This window comes from Echeneis naucrates, chromosome 15, assembly GCF_900963305.1.
Source record: "Echeneis naucrates chromosome 15, fEcheNa1.1, whole genome shotgun sequence".
Classification (NCBI taxonomy): domain Eukaryota; kingdom Metazoa; phylum Chordata; class Actinopteri; order Carangiformes; family Echeneidae; genus Echeneis; species Echeneis naucrates.
The window spans coordinates 16,317,406-16,337,021 of record NC_042525.1 but is presented as its reverse complement, the minus strand read 5'-3'; the positions used below and the strand labels follow the sequence as shown (position 1 = coordinate 16,337,021).

The 19,616-nt window shown below is 40.1% G+C and overlaps 1 protein-coding gene across 1 annotated transcript in view; it reads right to left on the bottom strand.

Annotated features, from left to right (window-relative positions):
* LOC115055811 (contactin-associated protein-like 4) overlaps positions 1-19,616 on the bottom strand; it is a 114,930-nt gene that overhangs the window by 8,822 nt on the left and 86,492 nt on the right. Inside the window, exons 6-18 of the mRNA XM_029521837.1 lie at positions 14,991-15,163; positions 14,739-14,885; positions 12,247-12,514; positions 11,595-11,741; positions 11,296-11,467; positions 8,795-8,901; positions 6,811-6,930; positions 6,421-6,621; positions 6,037-6,199; positions 5,642-5,769; positions 5,165-5,335; positions 3,459-3,677; positions 450-689 (exon numbers count right to left, since the gene is read on the bottom strand). Of these exons, the coding sequence (XP_029377697.1) occupies positions 450-689; positions 3,459-3,677; positions 5,165-5,335; positions 5,642-5,769; positions 6,037-6,199; positions 6,421-6,621; positions 6,811-6,930; positions 8,795-8,901; positions 11,296-11,467; positions 11,595-11,741; positions 12,247-12,514; positions 14,739-14,885; positions 14,991-15,163 (2,256 nt within the window). The remainder of the gene's footprint in view (positions 1-449; positions 690-3,458; positions 3,678-5,164; positions 5,336-5,641; positions 5,770-6,036; positions 6,200-6,420; positions 6,622-6,810; positions 6,931-8,794; positions 8,902-11,295; positions 11,468-11,594; positions 11,742-12,246; positions 12,515-14,738; positions 14,886-14,990; positions 15,164-19,616) is intronic.

Here is a 19,616-nt window from a genome sequence, read left to right as displayed (position 1 = left end):
TTGCTTCACCCATGTGGTATCACACTACAGCAAAACTCTAAGTTTGAATAGTTTCCTTGTATCGCTTTTGACATCAACTATGCCTTTGCACCGTGTATACCTTTGCCTGCTTGCCATCTCCATGCAAATGCAAACAAATGCAAACAGCGAGGAACAAGATTTTTCTAAGTTAATATAAAACTGATCATTCGTAAGTTCAACGATTCAGTAACAAATCTGTTGTAAAAAAAAAAAAAAAGTCCCGATATCAATGATGAATATGGCTAATATGACTTTGACAACACACAAATCTGCTTTGACAAAATGTTACTGAATAAAATGGAATAAAAACAGACATCATCATTTCTTTAGGCTGACCATGTCTGTCATCCTCCTTGTCATTTTCTCATCATTTGCATATAGCTAATTCTGCAGCCTCAGGCACTAGTGGGAGACTGGTGACTGTGTACCTTTGTCACAGAAGGCCCCAGTGTAAGCAGATGGGCCACAGCTGCAGGAAAAGCTGTTGGGTCTCTCCACACAGCGTCCCTGGTTCTGGCACAGCGAGCCATAGCTGCTGCAGTGGCCTGGACATCCCGCCTGAACCCCGGGGGTGATCTTGGCTCTCTCTTCCAAGTCCAAAGTAACTCCATTCAGCTGCAGGGAGCGAATGCAACCACGAAAGCCCTTCTGCCTGGAAGCTGTGCCACCTGAGGACACGCACGAAGAAAAATACATCAGCGTTGGGTCTGTTCAACCATATTTTATTTTTGTGTAACATATGCATACAAACAGTGTTTCCCCTGATGGGCCGTCACTCCTTTAAATTTCAGTTTCGTTTTGTGTTATTTTTAATTGTCGCAAATACACCACCACCACATTTCTCCTTTTGTACAGCACAGCCTAGTGATGAGTGCAACTTGAAAGTGACGTCACGTCAGGCATCCAGGTGCCAGGTGAGACTCATGACTCATAAATGATGACAGTTGTGTAAAAAATTTTATTGGTAATTGTATTTTAATGTACACACTTGTAATCAGATGTGTTGTGAGTGTAAATTATCTAATAATACTTTTTTTTTTTATGTAATCGTATTAGACAATTAACAATTTACAAGGGGGAGTCGTTCCACTACCCATGTTTATTTATTTAATTTTATTATTTAATTTAATTTTTTTCTTTTCTTTTTTTCTTTTTCTTTTTCTTTTTTTACTTTTTACATTTAGCCTTTATCGGACATTGTGAGATGTAGTGGTTGGAAGGGAAAAACCAATAGGTTGTAAAAGTTAAATCTGCGGTCAAGTGTCATGTTAAAATAGTTTGACCCATCGTTAAAACCAAAACATGTCACAGACAGGAAAACGGTATGTATCATCAAAATTCTTGCATATTCAATTTCCTGTCAGGAAACTAACCAATCAATGGAAAAATCATCAACAATCAACAGTTTGCCTAATTTTGATACAGATTATGTCAGACATGTAAAGTGGTTCCACTTTTAGAAACAAAGTGCCAGTAATTCGCACTTTGTGCTACCTCAGTCTGCCTTTTCTGGACCCTAAATCTAAGGCTGTTAAGGCCATTAAAGCCATCTTCGTGCCACTGTATGTTCTCTGCAGAGTTAACTCTTTAAACTTGGCAGAAAGGGCTTGAAACATACGAAGCTGTGGACAACATAATTATAATCAAACCTGGTCAAAGTAAAGTTTCATGTAATTTACATATAATTATAGGACCACAGGAGTCTCCTATTCCTTTTTTTTTTCCCTTTACTATTTTCCATTCAGCTCTGGAATGTATGAACACCTTCAATCTTTCATTTCTTCTATCACAGTGAATTTGATTTTTTTTTTTTTTCCATTTGCTGCAAATGGATTAGATGGTCTGCGCTGCTTCATCTCACAACAGGTATAAATCCTTATTATAACCAAATGCAGCCGTGATTTCTAGCTGGAGTCCTTACAAGCTGAGCAGAAATGAATGAAAAGTATCTATGATCAAACTGGAGAGTGACACTGATACTTGACTTTATTATTAACAGCTGAACAACCTTTGACCCTCCAGAAATTTGATTTGCCTCCTCATTGATTTTTTTTTCAATGATAAGATGATGAAACACAGTTAAACAAGATAGCAGGTGAGCTGACTTATTACGAGCTGTCTGTCTGCCAGCTGAGCATCATGTTGATTGTTGATATCTGGAAAGTTGGCGAGCTGTCAGTCTCTCTGACACTCTACTCATCCTGCTCGACTAGCTGAATGTGACAAGGAAAACATTTTTTTTCTCTTTCCCTTTTCCAGGAGAATTCAAAGTCAAGAAGTTATTGTTTTCTGACTTCTCCCATTACAACCTCCAACCATCCTCAGAGTTCAGGCTCTGCAACATTATAATTGTCTCAGCATGCCAGAGTGGCAACCTCAAGACTGTTAGGATGAGATAAACAGCTTTCCAGGAGTGCTGAGTTGATGAGGTTCATATCTGCGCCTTGCATTTCATCAGGAGCTGTCAGGAAAGGACTACGTTAAGTAATGGACTGGATTCAAAACAACGTGCCAAGGTTACTGCAGGGAAACTGACCGGTAAGTTATCATCCAAAGAATATTTCCAGCAATTTGCGAAGATTTCATCTCAGTGCATTAAGTTTATAGAGCATCAGTTCCCAAAACTTGGACAGTACAAGATTTTGTAGTATAATATTGAATGATTGAAGTGGCTTAAATCTTTCAGCTCAATAATTCAGCACTGGAATAGAGTATGATGCCTGTATAATATGAACTAGGATAGAGAGCAGCTCTATACAGGGGACTTCAGCTGTCTGCTTTCTTTAGAAAGAGCAGCAGAGACAAACATGTAAAATCTCCCTGGGGCCAATGAAATTGTACCACAATAGCACTGAGCCATTTTGTATTATGGTGTAGGTTTGTGTGAAAGAGAGAGTGACACGAAATACAGAGAATATTGGAGCCTTGTTGTGGAAGTGTCAATGTGTCCTGATCTGTTTAAGAATGTTCAATGGTGACACCATAAATAAAGACTGAGGAATTGATGTGACATTGCCTATGGGTTTCTGAAGACTGATTCGTACGGAGAGCTACTCCATTTAGCCTGAATCCTGGCTAATCTCAAAATGAGCAAAAAGAGCTGGGGCTCGTGTGAATCTCAGAGTTTGATAAATGCTGGTTTGCGGCATATCCTCACCCCATCGTCATGCAAAGCGGCTACAACCTCAGTTATGCAGACCTTAAAGCCTTATGTATTTTATTTGGACAAGGAGTTATAGAAAAAGCCAGGTCCTGTACAGTTGTCTTTTAGGAGGAAATCAGCAGTAGAGACCAAAACTGTTTGGAGCAGACATAGTGCATGGTTATTTCTGCTGTGATAACATTAGAATTTACGGGGATTGACCATTCAAACTTCAATTTCTAGCTCTTCTGTTTTGGCTTCACCTCTCAGAGATTGCCATGTTATAGACACTCACCTATGAATAACTGGCTATTGAGCTGTAGGTGGATGTGCCCATCAGCAGGAGCCTCTCTGGTGGCGGCAGGGAGCTCGTCGAGGCGAAGTGACGCCTCTTTCACATTACGCTCAGCTCGAATACGATGCCACCTGTTGTCGTTCAATGGGAAGCCTGCCTTCACGCCAACCTCCAGAGGGCCATTACCCACATCAAAGCAGAAGAGGATCTCAGTAGCGGCTTCATCAGCATAGGAAAGAAAAAATCAAAACTTAATGTCAAAACAAACTTTTTTCCCCACCACATTCATGTTGCCTAATTTCTCTGCACAAGTTGCTTTTCCATTTAAAGTATTATTTAGTTGTTGTTCTTATCATCACCAAGTTTATGAACATACTTTGTTTGATTTGCATAAAGCCAAACTATCAGTTTTTTTAAAGAATAAAAAACAGGATAAGAGAGAACATGCAATTTTTAGCTAGGCAAAGTCAGTGCATGCCAACAAAGCACATTACCTTGTTTAGCTCGTTAATATCCTATATATAGACTATGCAGGGCTATTTATTTTCAAAAACTCTTGTCACCAATTTTTTACTTTTTCGACCCTGACCAAAGAGCGTTGCAAAAAATTTTATTCCCTGCAGAAATTTAACAAGCTGTAAGGGGAAGAACAGGTACGAGTCAGGTGAGACCTGGTTTTTCCAAGTTGGACAGTGAAAAGCAGCTCGAACAAGAGATGGATAAAACATGGTTTCATAAGTAACTAACTGAAAATATTACTCATGTTTGTGAAACTTTTGTTTTGTTATGTATGTACAGATTGGTGAATGTGTATGCATTATGCATGGATCATGTGATCCTTGTGGAACCGTTTGTTTTGATCAGGGATGAGACTCCTGATATGAAAAAACAAATGTTGGCAAACTAATGTATGATTTTAAAGAGGTAGTTTTTTTCTCCAAAAGATATCAGGTAACCCATGCACACAAATTATAACATTTATAACTACATCATATCTATTTACAGAAACATATATCCTCTCAGAGTAAGTGTTTGTGGTTTGAAAATTAGAAATCTTCATATACCATTTTGCAAGCAGTTTAAATTTTCCACCTTTGTATTTTTTTTTTTTTTTTACAAACTGAAAAATATACTGCTATTGGTTCCAGGGAAGAGATCTGATTCCTGGCTGCAGAATGAAACCTGATTTCTTGTATAAGCCAGCTTCTAGTGTGGAAATATTATATAGACTGGCATAAAGAATTATTTTTTCTTCTGTTTCTATCAAGACCAGCTATGATGGTAGATTAACTTTAATAAGTCGCATAAAATCATACAACACTTCCATCAAGAGACAGCTACAACAGTATACACTATGTGGACAACGATGACGTGTTCCAGTACAATGAAATTTCAACACCACTACAATACAATGATAGCGAGAACTATAAACCCTGGTCGTTATAAAGGAAATGTACTGCAGCAGGCTGGAACAATGACACTGCAGTGATTTCCCACAGGAGGAAATAAATGGTGGGGTTTCAGGAGAAGTATATTTTTTCTTGGGTTTAGAGGACCGGAGGTGGAGCTCCAGGCAGGTCCATCACCCCCAGCTGAGCCAGTTTCCAGATGAAATTTGAGCTATCAGGATGATCCCCCTTGCTCAGGTCGTACCCGCATTTAAGTGCAGTCCAGATTACACAGCAGAGGTGGGATGCTTTACTTACAGCTGAGTTCGATTCGAATGAAGTCTTTGATGCCGAGGTTTTCCAGGAAGACGCCAGAGGATGAAGTAGTTTTAAATAGGAAAGAAATGTCTGCGCTCAGCTCTCCGTGGAATGTGGGAAAGTGGAGATACGAGGTCTCCTTGTCAAAAAACGCTGCATTCCATACATTTTCTGTGAAATAAATAAATAAATAAATAAATAAATAAATAATAATTCTACCTGCAACCCGGAAACGGAAAAGCAGTAGAAGATGGATGGATAATAATAATAATAATAATATAAAAACAATGATTAGTCATGGTTTGAAAATCATAGAAAAGAATCATTCTAAGAAGAGAATTAGAAGACAGTTGGCTACAATTCTTCCTCGAACAACTGTTGCTGAGGTTTATACAGTATTGTACCGAGACATGGCACAGAACAACCCTTTATTTTAAAACCCACAAGGTAACAGTGATGGCTCTTTGCTGGACTTACTGTCTCCATGACAACGGAGGGGTCCTACCCTGTAGGCGCTCTCTGAGCCAAGTCTCTGAACATCACCCAGCACCAGGGATCTGACAGGGAGGTTCTCCTTGTGGGTCAACAGGCCTGTGTCATTAGCCCTGGATGGTGAGGACAGGATGGCAAAGGAATGTGGGCATTGGGGGGATGAGGGGTTGCCATGGTTATTGGCAGCATCAGAGGAAGTAGAGGAGACATGAATAAGGAGGAAAACAGCATTATCACCCAGAAAGTGAAAGATGTTTCAAAGAATTGGAGCATCATAAACATGATCACTGCCTGCTAGGTTATTTGCCTTTGAGGTCTATAATATTTGAATTAAATTAGGTTTTTATTTCAGAGTCATGTAAACTGTAAGTGCATTGTACCATTCAGTGTGAGCAGCATCACAGTTGCAGTGGTGTTTTGGGTCCACACAGCTCCCTTGTATGCTGCAGGCACACCGCTGGCTGCCTGGTGAAGCCCCGCCCCAGTAAGTTTGCACCTGTCCTTCACCTGGACCTCCCAACCACCAGCTGAGTGGAGAGCCATCTGAAAGAGACACATGCTCCTTTTTGTCTAACAAAGAAAATGTATCAAATTATGGCTAGGTTTCCCAAACCTTAAGCAATACGGTCGCAACAACTGTGAAATCCAAACATTTACCAGCATTCATCAATAAAATCAATTCTTTATTTAGGTTCTTAACCTGAAAACCATTAAATTATGGTTTAACAGTGTTTATTTGTGGTGTAACAACATCAGCGCCTCACCCAGTGTGTAAAATAGACGGGAATTCTTGCAGTGGTAGGTCAGTTCTTGTTGGCAGTGCTCTGATTGACTGATGATTGCAGCCAGCTGCTCCTCCTCAGATGTGTATTCAAAGTGTGCCAAGTGCTGATTCTTTCCTGGTAGGGGTTGAACTCTGGTCAGTTCTGTGTTATTGTGCTGAATCAGCATCCACGTCTGGTCCTCTGGTTGAAGAGGAGACAGGGGGGGAAAAAAAAAAAAAAGATTATTTTTACTTTCTCATTTCCATTTATCTGTGTGTGAGTGTGTGTTAGATATCTCACTCTGAATGAATCACAGGCAGAAACAGAGGCGGGGTGAAAGACAGACCGGACACAGAGGTGTCTGTGTTTTTTGACGTGTGTGTCAGCTACCTGTCATGTTGCAGTATACTAGTTGTGGTCTGATGGGTCCGCTACCATCCACATCAATGTAATAATAGTCTGATGTGTTCCCTCTGTGTTTGTATGCCTCACAGGATGTCTCGTATATTGCTGAGGAGAGAGAATAAACATCATCACAGAGTCACAGAGCACACAGGTTACTAAAAAAACAAACAAAAAAAAAACAACAACTAATCAGTTACAGTTACTAATTACCTGTCCCAAAAAGTAACTTGTTAGATTTACTTGAAAGTAATTATAGCATTACTTTCAAGTAAATGTTTAAATGTTCAGATGTGTCTGAATGTGGAGCCACCTCCACCCCTCATTTCTCAATGACTGACTCACTTGTGCCATTCGTTGTGTGTCTGACTCTGCATGCTCAAGTTTCTGTAACTCGACCTCTGATTGGTTTACCATGAAATTTTACTCTTCCTCAGCCAATCGTCATTTATGTGATTGTCTCGTGCCCACTAACCAAAGAAGAACAGTAAAAAGTCTTTGCCAGCTCAGAGATCTAGTTGGGCTGACAGGTGAGGGGGGGAAAAAAAAAAAAAACAGCTTCAATTATAGTAACAGTAACAGCATTATAGAGATAAGAAGAGTAATCAATTAGATTACTTACTGAAAAAAGTAATGCTGTTATTCCCATCACTGCTTCTGTGTTTATTTTCATGTCTCTAAATGTTTGATAGAAATGTCTAATGTGTGATATTTTGGTCTTAATGTCTACCATCTGTTTATACAATAGGTGTGAGGCTTAACGTATGTCCTCCTGCGGTGATGCAAGACAAATTTGTTCTAATAAAGTTCTTATCTACACCTCACTGACTCCAGGAAGTTTCTGCTCCAGGCTAAGAGTTTGAGATATAACCCACGTCAAACAGTGTTATGTTTTCAGTTTTGTTTGTGCAGATGGAGGAAGGAGGTATATAAAAATAACACAAGAGCATGACACAACATAAAGTGTGAATTAAAGGTTCTTTCGATATCCCTCTCTTTGGACTGAGCCTGCCTGTTTGCAGTTAAAGGGGATTTCGGGTTTAACTTCAATTGTAACATACAGGCATGTAATAGAGCATTATTGTTATTATTATTAATATTATTTTCCCAAAATGTACAACCACTTCTACTGTTCCCCTCACTTCATGTACTCTTTGAGCGCCACTTAGACAAGAGGCTGATCTTAGGAGCCATTCAGTAAAACGTCCACATGGATCCCACATGGATGCAACATATTTCTATGACTGATGATCATCTGATAAAATTTAATTGGAAAAATAAGTTAGATTCTTTGGAACATATCACCCAGTGTGTAACAGTCCATTCATATAACTCAGCAGCTCCCTTATCCCTCATTACTTAGTGTGAGAATCACTGAGCAATTTACTGAGCTCCCTTGTTCTGTTTCTGATTCAATTCAGCTGCAATTAATGGTATAACCATTTTATCCAATCTCCCTGGTTTGAGCAGAAATATACAAATAGAGAATTTTACATAGTTGTCTTACAAGATATTTGCAAAACAGTCAACCATGTGGAAATACAAAGTCATGTTTTACGGAAACAAAAAGTGGAACCTCAGAAAAACCTCATTTGTCTCCAGAAACGACTTCTTGACTGAAATTGTAAAACTAATGAAGCCCTATCTGTTGTTTGTTCTCTGTGGCTCTTTCATCTTCCTCCCTTACTCCTACTCTTCCTTTAAGTCCTCCTCTTTGTGTTGATTGGTTTCCCCTGCACTGGGACTCCTCAGCACCCACACAATGGTGATTGCAGCAAAGGTCTTTGATCTCAGCCTGACCTTCTGCTTCAGCAGTGTCTGCAGGGACCTGACATTAAAAGCAGCAGGTTGTCTCATTACCGGAAACAGGTGAACACAAGAGCAAAAATGCCCACAAACACACACACACAGAATGCATATTATATTTTTTGACCTCTTAAGAACAATAATTGCCAAAGCTGCAGGTCCTTACAGCTGTGGCAGGTTGCTCCACTGTAGCTGGTGCTGGTACAGTTGCAGTGAAAGGTGCTCCATGATTGACTGCAGCTGCCTCCGTGTTCACAGTGATTTGGAGAACACCTGAGAGATGGGGAGAGGAAGGAGAGCCCTCATTTAAGAATTTATTCAGACTGTTCTCTTGAACACAGAGGATACCCTGGTTTACTGAAATATCTGTCATCAAAGGGGACACTGCTCATTTCAACACAACTTCAAAAGATGATAGCAGAGTCTAAACGAAGGACAATATAATAATATATCCTCCTGAAATGTAACTACGTTTCTGACACTCTTGACACCAATACGGAGCATATTTCAGTTTAGTTTTAGCATATTTCTGGTTTGAAAGCGATGGGGAGGACTGAAAGAAGGAAGGGAGGAGAAAGGGTAAATAAGGGCAAACTCAAAGTTACAAAAATGCAGTCAAAATTTAATTGGCGAAATTGGATGAAACGTGAATAAATAATTAGATATAACCTTATTATGTGTGTCCCCGTGAGGTACTAACACTTGCGTTAAGGTTTGGGGTAAGACTAGGTTGGGGTTTTACTGATAGTAATATAACAAACACAAAATTGTTTAGCTTCAACGAAGATCGCTGAAGAGAAACGTAAATGTACCTAATATTATTCCGCACTCATCTACAGTGAACACCCCTATGTCCACCCCTCTGCTAGCTCTTTTATCATCTTAATGAAAGTATATCAGCCATTGAAATGGTATGCCAATGACATGGCACGTAGACATAAAATAAATCAGACGTTTTTGTTGATGGCAGTAAAATGATAATTGAGTTGGGTACTCGTAAAACCTTTGGCTTCATTATCTGGAGTATTTCTTGAATCTGTTTCCTAAATCCTTCACATTTCTAAGTGTTTGGCACAATTCAGTCAAATACCACACTCGTTCTCTTCCTCTTCTCCTTTTACGACAGCTGTCATGGTGCGTTGGAGCACTGCACCAAATCCCCTTGGGTGCATATAATATTTAACTACAAAAGTGTAAAGCAGAGTGAGGTTTGCAGAGACATATCCACAAACTAATAATCTGCTTAAGTGAAGCCAAAATGGTCCTGTCATTTGAAGAGGGTTTTTTTTTTTCTTTCTCACAGCAGTGAATGGAACAAAGCTCTGAATACAATGCTTACACATACAGGTTGGGTTTTTTTCTTTCTTTCTTTCTCGTCCTATGTTGACATTTTCTTGTTGATCAGTGATGTTTGTGAGCACTGGAATGATTCGATCTGATTGGAAAATAATCCTGCTGTTATTATTTGCTCCGCAGTTCGATATGATTTTTAGCATGGATTGTAGCGTCCGATTACTAGAAACATATTTGAGCAAACTGCTGCAGCCAACTTGAATTTGTTTTTCTTTTGAATGTCAGCTTTGTGTCAAGCTAGAGCTGGTGGTGGCAAGCAAAACAATAAGGAGAGGAGGAGGAGGAGTGGAAGAAAAAGTGAGAGTGAGAGGAAAGAGACAAAATGATGAAGATTCTAAGGGGAGAGAGGAGAGAAGGAGAAAGAAATCCAGGAAGGGAAATTGAGGTTGAGAGAGGGATCAAAGTAGAAGGAGTAGGAAGGGAGCAACAAAGTGGATGAAGGTTGGATGAATGGAGCTCAGTGGCAACTGAGTAAACATATTAGAAAGGGGAAATGAGGTCAGCAACTGCAGCGAGACTGAAAGAGAAATGGAGAGTGAGCACAGCATGTACGTTTAATCTTTTAGTTGGTGGGAAATTCACCGCTGGAAAAGGCTTTACTCAGCATGACTTGTCAGATGGTTAAGTTCAGTTTTTCAGCAACAAATTATTTCTGTTCTTTTTAATCTAAAAGTACAATTTAATGGAGGCAGGAGCAGCACTTTGATTTTAATTTTCTGCTTTGTTTTATTAAATATTTGTATTATAAATTTTTACAGTCCTTTGTTCAGCCTCAAAGTCCACTAAAAAAATTGCCCATACGTAAGATCAGTCACACAGCACATCATTCAGGAATGTATATTGTAGGTTGGAGGTAGAGGGCTGGAGAGGTGTAAATCAATTTTTCAATTTGACATTTTATTGAAACAAAAGCTGCTTACTGGATAATATGTATGCCATTTACCAACAGACTGTAATCATTTGGAAAAAGGTCCAAAGTCTCTCTTCTGAGAGCAACGTGTTATTGCTCGCATACAAAACAACATTAAAATGGCACAGTGTTGTTTGATCTGACACTTTTTCTGCCCTCCAGAAGGAGAAGAAAAGGTACATTAGCATGTGTAACTTCTCCTGTGCCTGATGAGACAGAAATGTCTGGAATATTGATTCTGGTCAGTGGTTACAATGGATTTATAACCTCCCGTTCTCTGATCATGCCTCCTAAACACGACATAATCTGAATGAATAAAGGGAGAATAAATTTAGCATCAAGCATAGCATTTGTATGGGTCAATCTGCCTATATACAGTAAACATCACCAAACAAAGAACTGACCTGTCAATGATGCCACACATGTCAAGCTGCAGGTGACTGTAGTTTCCAATCAGCCTCTTTTGCACCTGAAATAAATCTACCTCTTGGTTGTCCACAGTCAACATGCACATGCAACCCTGGAAAGCTTTGAAAGGGTTCATGCACTTCTGGCCGCTCTCTTCAGTGGGGCAACCTGCACGAGAGTAAACATTCGTCAGTGAACGGAAGAAACATGACTCTACTGGCAATGTTCAAATTTGAAATACGTATGATTTGAAGTCTGATGCGTGCATGCATTCCTCTGTTCATTCCTCTCTTACCACCAAAGAAAAGTTGACCTGCATCAATGAGGAATGAGGGGCTTGCGTGAGCAATGGCTCCTTCGTCTCCGTCCACTGTGATGGTCAGACGTCCTCGCCTGGAGATCAGGACCACAGAGTGCCACTGACCATCATTTAGAGCTGAACCTGAGGAAGCACAAAAAGATATCGCTATTTTTCATTTCAAATGAATCCTCAATGAAGAATTGATAAATGTAATATCAGTTCAGACATTTTTTGTCTGAATCTGCAGATGATTGTTGGATGTGAGGGAGGTTTTAAGAAAAGTGCTACACAAGTAAAAACTTATTGGATTCCAGAGGGAGAGGTAATCTGTCATAGTGGTATTTTATGTGGAGCCCAAGGGTCAGGCCGAGCTACAAAACAGTGCCATAGCTCGAGCCTGTAGAGACTTCCCACAAACACACATACAGCAGCAGAAGAGGGCTACAGGCTGAAAATTGTCACCAATTTTTCCTTGAAGAAAGTTTGGAGCAATATCATTTCACTGTTTTTACACTAAAGGCTTTGTTGTATCTTTGAAAATGTAAATGCTGACCTGGAGCACAATGAGATTTATTTGCACACAGGAAGGAGATACTTGGTGGGGGGTAAATTAAGATTTAGGAAGGAGGTTATTGGTGAGACTGACCTGCTGTGAGCTCCAGTGGCGCCCTGCCAGGCTTGTGGATCTGTAGGTGGAGCATGGCTTTACTCAGGTATAGCCAGACCGCACCTCCTTGGTTTGATAGATCAAAGGTCAGCAGCAGCCCCGCCTTGTTCCACGTCCGAAACTGGAGCCCCACCGACATACCCTTAAACGAAGGTTCGCTCACCCTTGGCAACCAGAGGAAGCTCTGGGGGCTGGGAAACGTCATGGCAACAAAAATGGGTTCAGCACAGGAAAAAGTCACATTGCCCTGAGATAAATGGAGAAGGGGAGAGGGAAAAACGATATGGAGAGAAAGAAATTAGTATATCCAAAAAGGGAAAACACGATAACGTATGAATATAAATTAATTTCCAAGGCTGTGTGGCGGTGCCCTCGTACACAGAGATCTCATCAGCAAGTCTCCTTAAAAGCACGAAAGCATTACCATAATGATAATAGCCAGGCTTAGAATAAGCACCAGAACTTCAAACTGAAGGCACCAATTTCACCCAACAGCTATCTAAGGTCATAAAACAAATGTGGGCAAACGTACAGAGCAACAGACAAAAAAAAGTGAGGAGAGAGAGCAGGAATAAGGTGGCGATGAAAGTAGCGGTTGGCTTCCCTGTACATAAGTGGGAACTGCAGTAAGTCAAACGTGAGGGCAACAACCGTGATATGTTACAGCCCAACATCCCTGCTGGGAATACTGAGTTTCTATTTTCAGTGGAGTATGCAACAAACCAGCACATGACCATATTTAAAAGCCCTTTGCGGGGGGTAGTTAAAGTGATAAACAGTAATGCAGACTGAAGAGGAGAGTGCCACAGGGAGTGAGGGAGCGAGCAGAGTGCACGTATGCACACAAGCAGAATGACAGAAATGCATGTACTCTTATTATGGGTGTTTACAGTAAAAGGATTTTAAAACAGATACTCCCTCCCCTTTCCCCTCATGAAATTGCAACACCAAAGGGCAAAATCTATTCAATGAATATCTGGTGTGTCAGTTATCATACACAGTTATGTGTCCTCCTGACATAGAAAAATAACGCACAAGCAGGAAACAAAGAACATCATGACAATCATGACATAAGGTGGAGACGATAAACACTTTTCCTGACACTCGTCCAGTAACCTCCCAGGTTTTTTTTGTTTTCTGACATATTCTCCATAAATTTTACCTGGTGAGTAACTTCTTGTTGTTTCACTGTCACAGGACTCAGATGACATCTATTCTATTAGTGTTGTGGAAGTTACTCTAATAAATAAAAGTCAGTCTCTACTAACATTTTAAAGCAAGCTTTTCCTTCTTTTTCCTGACTATTCCAAAGAAAATGTAAATGAACAAAATAAACAATGCCAGTCTTCAATTCCTATTCTTTTTTTTACCCTTTAACATACTCCGCTCACTTTTTAACACAAACACTTAAATCCTTTTCATTCATTTTCTTTAATATTCATTATAAGAACAAAAACAATACCGGTCAAAGTAACGTGTTACTGCCCAACACTGTCCATTACCGATGCTGAGCTGGTGATCCTTGTTAGTGTGTCATCTGCTCATGCATCTTGGGTTCTGGTCAGCGTCTGGCTGACTTATGTTTCTCTGTCTGTAGTCCGGCTGTAATCCTGATCTTGGTCACTCTCCAGAAAGGACTGTGAAGTCGCCTCCCAGCTTTTTTTTTTCACCCAAGTTTGCCTTCCAAAAAGGAGAAGCAGTCTTTGCTATCGTCCTTCAGCTTAACTTCTGGAACGACCAAGACATCACAATATTGCACAATCTACATATCGGCCCAGCCTTTGCTGTCAGCTGTCTACTCAACCTCTGAAAAAGTCCGACCCTTGTCCTTGCCAGTGTCCTCAAGAATGTCTCCATCAGTTTGCTCTGCTTCCAGGTGTCTCAACCGAACTGCCCAATCTGCCTACCTGGCCATTCTCCTAAGTCTGTCCCACCTTTCCCTCCTGTCTTACCATGTCTCCTGGGCTCCTTCTTTTGGACGCCCTCCACAGTGTTCCTGGCATGCTTTATGGGCCATAAGGCATCTGATCCTTATCCTGTCATGGTTTGCTGACACTATTTATTTGGACTTCGGATTCATGTTGCTGTTTTATTCCATCACTGAATTCCTTGTGTATCCACTGTGTTTTTGCTTTCAATCTTTGTCTTCTGTTTTTGTCTACCCCGGCCTAAAGTGTTTCACATGTATTCATGCATCCTACCGTTCCGTTGTTTCACTTCATTTTCTAAAACAGTATTTTCAGATTTTCTGGTATTTGATCATCATGTTAATTTACATTTGTCAAAATTAAATGCATTATAGTTGTTGCTAATGCTCATAGTGCGATTCAGCTATAGCATTGGATCCAACACGATAAATTCATGCCGGCATCTACCAAAGGCATTATGTCCAGTTTGGTTCCAGTGCATACTGTATATGGTAGTACACGATACACACCTGCTTTTCAGTAACATTTTGTGAGTCAGTTTACCTGCATGGAGACCCGCTGGTCTCTCTGCTTGGCGAGATATACTAGGTTCATGCCATTGTAATCAAGGTTTTCCAGGCAGCCGTAGAAATTTTTGTTAGACTCAAGTGACCTCAGAGAGCTGAGGCCATGGTTTGCTCCCACACTCATCTGTACATACACACAGACAAAAGGACACAAAGATTAAAAAACAGAATGTGTGGGGGTGTTTTTCTGTCAGTGACACACACACATACCGTATATATACACACACACCTGGTCGTGGTCCCAATGGGTGAATCTCGGTGGAATCTGCACCCACAGTGTGCTTTTGTCCACGGTGAGGTTAAGGTGATTACTGTGATGCTCCACGGCAACCTGGTGCCAGTGCTGGTCATCTAACAGGCTGCCCAGAGACACGAGATGCTGGTCAGAAGATGAACTCCTGCCTGGGATACAGGGAGGAAGACAAACAAGTGAGCATGTGCTTGTGGTAGCTGTGGTAGCTTTTCTCTGATGGAGAAGGAACGTCTTATATAAATGGCATAAAAATAAATAAATATATAAATAATGAGAAGCATTCTGCTCTCATATCTTTGTCTTGAAAAAACTGAGACCGTGACTGTGGCAGTGGCATCTCAGAACCAGAACCAAAGCTGCATTGACTACCAAGAGAGTTCCAGAGATGGTAGATGATAAGACATGATTAACACCAAGGGGAGCAGAGAGAGCAGTGAACAGACGAGTCAAAGGAGTAAATGATAGAGCAAATACTGCTGGTGTTCTGCACTCCCCTAAGTGTAAGCAGAGTACTGGGGTGAAGATGGAGCTAAATGTAGTCGGTCATTAAATATGAATTACATATTGTTTGAGAGGAGACAAAGTTGTCTACGTGGGAAAAGAGAGGATGAGCAAAAGAGAGTGAAACACAGACAGAGCCCAAATCAAATGTGCTCAGTCATCAATCATCATTGATCTCTTAGAGAAATGCTTGGCATAGCAGAGGGAGAGACCAGCAGACGGAAGGAGACAGAGTGAAGTGTGCTCAATCATCATTGATCAGCAGACTGATGGCTGCGTAGAGAGAGAGAGAAAAAAAAAGGGGAGAGAGACAGAAACATAGAAAGGAAGGTGCTGTTTGGGATCAGCAGCTAATTTGTCGCAGTAGATATGTTTTGCAGGAAACATAATACAATGCATACAGAATTACACTGTCGACCGACAGAAGAATAAAACTGTTTGCTGAACATATCAGAAAAGGGTTCACTGACAATGTTTTTCAGTTACTTCTTCTGCACTATCAGCTCTTAGCACATGAAGAATTATCAAAGTTTCCAATGACTTTGTAGAGATTATTGTCGAGACAAACCTCAAAACATAATCCTTTCCTGCCAAATGGGCTTAAAGCCTTTCCAGAAAAGACAACCAGATAATAAATGATATGTGGCCTAAGGGTTCGATGGATCTTAGTGTTTATAAATTGGACCCAATCATATTAATAAAATTAATTATATGGAAATAGGACAAAAAGCGATTTTCCTCACTTAGCTGAGACAAATTCATGTTGAGTTTGAAGACGGACTTTGGCACATTGTTTATTGACATTGACTGTAGCAGAGAACCAGTATGGAATTTTCCATGCCAGCCTATTTAATAAAATCTTACCAACATGAGTTATTTTTGCCAGAAATACCTAAACGAACTCTGCTGTGTCAATTTCTAACACAGCGAGGAGTCCACCAGTGAAGTGAGCAAAACCAGTAATAATGGCCAATGTTGGATTGTTCTATCGTCTTATATACTCAAAACAGCTTGCAGGTACGATTTCATGCGGCGTGATGAAGCAGATGTGTCCTTGTTTTGTTTTTCTTATTCCCATGCAATCCACTGGACTGATAATATTTCAGATTAATGGTCTGGAAGTCAGGGGCAGCACTGTCTCAGGATAAGCAAAAAAAAAAAAAAAAAAAGTGGGAAGAGAAAAGAAGATTGGTAATATGTAAACATTTTCTGCTTTAATGTGTTCAATAAATCAACTTTTCCAATCTTTTACTTATTTTTGCAATATCCACAATACATACAAAGTGTTTTTTGAAAGTAAACATAATTTTGCTTCATAACAGGAGGCCTATATTTAGGAAGGACAAGGTTATGAAAGGTTTTAGGAAGGTACAGATTACTCTACACTTTACTGATGTGCACAGTGTTGAATCTCCGGGGATGTATGTTTTGTTTACATTCCTGTAAGCTTTATTAGCATAAATAATCCATTATCTGTCAAGTTTATAGGGTTTGTTCTTTCACATCTCACAGAATCTTCACCTCAGTGGGCTCCTGAATCACCAGTATAGTTCACTCATTTCATTAAATATCATTCAGCTTCCTTCAAGGAAATCCGTGAACTCCTCCTGCTCTAGGAAAATGATGAACAGCTAAAGGTTCCTCATATCCATTTCACTTTTTACAGTGTGGGCTCTTATGTTAGATCATTCCAGACAGCCCCCCAAGGCAATATCGCCTAATAATCTTCTGTCTGCCTCTAAATTACAGCTCTTCTCTGTGACTCTAAATCAAATTTTTCAGAAGACAATGACAGGTCTTATCAGATGACAGACTGCTGTAATCGTGTCAGTCTTTTCATTTTATTCTGTTCAGCTTAAATGACTGAGATGGCACATGCATTCAGTCAACAGAAGTGTAACCTCATACCTGCACACATGTGATCCAGGAGAACATTTCAGAAATCCTCTGCTTGAAGACCTGTGGCCAAAGTCTGACCAAAAGAGTTAAAACGGATACAATCTTATGGGTAAAATTCGTTTTTCCATTTGCAGTAATTGCTTAAAATGTCTATAGTCATAAACAAGTTGTCACACTGCTCATAAACTGCGTTTGGATCTAGAAAATAACAGTCTTCTTTCCATAATTTCTCTCTTGGTACATTAGCTGTGATTGTCCACAAAGTCCATCAATGAATCAGCAATTTATAAACTTCAACAGCAATCAACAGTCAATAAACATATCCATCACAGCAACTCCAGAGGGAAATGAAAGTTTGATGTGTTTGAAGCAGTCAGTTGAGATGTAGAACAAGTTGCGTAGTGCGAGACCAATTCAGCCACACATTACACGGCTAATCAGCTCGTCATTGTGAGTCAAACACCTACTCTGTGCTCGTGTAAAGAGTCTTCTGTGGGTTGTAAAATTAGGCACAACTGGTTCTGCTGGATGGGAGTCTGTTGTTTCTCAGATAAAGGCTAAGCTGTTGATTTACAACCTTGTCAGAGTGAACATAAGTTAGAGACCTTCCTATAAATCACCATGGATTAAGGAGAATAACAGGGCAAATCAATAGTGCAGTATTGAACACGACACATGACCCACCATTTACTGTGACAACTGGCTTGACAAATTGTATCCAGAAGGAGTCATTATTTGTGTCCAATAAGTAACTGCTTTATCAGTTTCCGGCTACTACAGACAGAGACGACAACTACAACAGGAGGTATATTTTAAATATTTTTTTTTTCATCTGGATCGTTGGATTGTTTATATATTTGAGTCCTAATACATGTGAACATACAAGTTACTTCCTACTGAGAAATATCTAATCATCCATTAGCCATACTGCTATTCCTGGGGGTTGCATGGGTGACACTGGGTAAAGCAAACACCATAAGTCAGACATACAGCATCAATCAACCATTTTCATTGAAACCAAAGTATTCCTGACACTCAAAAGAAAAACATTCAACGCAAAAAGACCAACAGGCTTGAACACTGAACCTTCACCCTGTGAGCCGACAGGTCTAACCACTGTATCCCCGTGCCAAAAACTTTATGCGAAACCAAAATAAAATAAAATAAGCTAAGCGCAGACCAGCATTTCTGACCTGACAGACCTCTGGTGTTCTGGTGTTACTATATGATGGAGGCTCCAGCAGAAGCTGAACCTCCAACCTATGCGGTTTGAATTTAACCACAAATCAATCCTCTCTATTTCAACTGCTTCTCTGCTTCTCCATGAGGCTCTGGGCTTCACAGGCAGTGCATGTCAACTCCCTCTGGAATAACCTGAGCCCTTCCCTTCAGGTCAAGTGTTAACCTCATGGATAAACTCAAGAAATCCATCTTTCACATTTACTCTGCATGCTGTAATCCTGCTCAGAAATGAAGAGATAGCCTCACCATTGAAAGACTTTACCTCTTCTGTTTTCTCTGCTTCTTCATTTGGATCCATCTTGTATGCATATATGTGCAGATGTGTAAACCGTATTCTGCCTTGTGTGAAGAAATTTCCCCGTTGAGATTTCTTTTAATCTCAAAACTGAGTTTAAGCAGAAGATAATATATGCATGAATGTCTGTGAGGCAACTTTACCTCAGCAAACTGCAGTGCAAGAACCCTTACCTGTGTCATTATACATAATTTATATCTGGACTGCTTTTTTATGTTATATGAAAATCCCCCAGAATTTTATCCTGCCTGCCTGTCTGACACTTTTTTTTTTTTTTCAGAATTCACCTTGCAAAAGTTCAAACAGCAGGCAGAAAACGATTGAATAGTGATCCCTAGTGCATTTGCTTTGACAGAGTGTTCAATGAGTAAGAGACGAGAAATCGTCTTAATTATGAAACAGTAATCCAGAATCCAGAACTCTAACCTGACATTTTGATAAATGTATAGTGATGAGGATATGGGATTCTTTTGGAGAGAGTGCATGCATTTTAATAAGCCAGCATATTTATTCAAACAGTTTGGACAGCTCCTGGCAAACAGAGTGGAACTAAATGTCTTCTGTTAAGTGCTGCTGAAGCTGCTTAGGTTACACAGGGGAATAGAAACCCCATAATGGGTTGTTATGATGGGAGCCAGACTAATGAGAATTAAAGGGGATAGAAG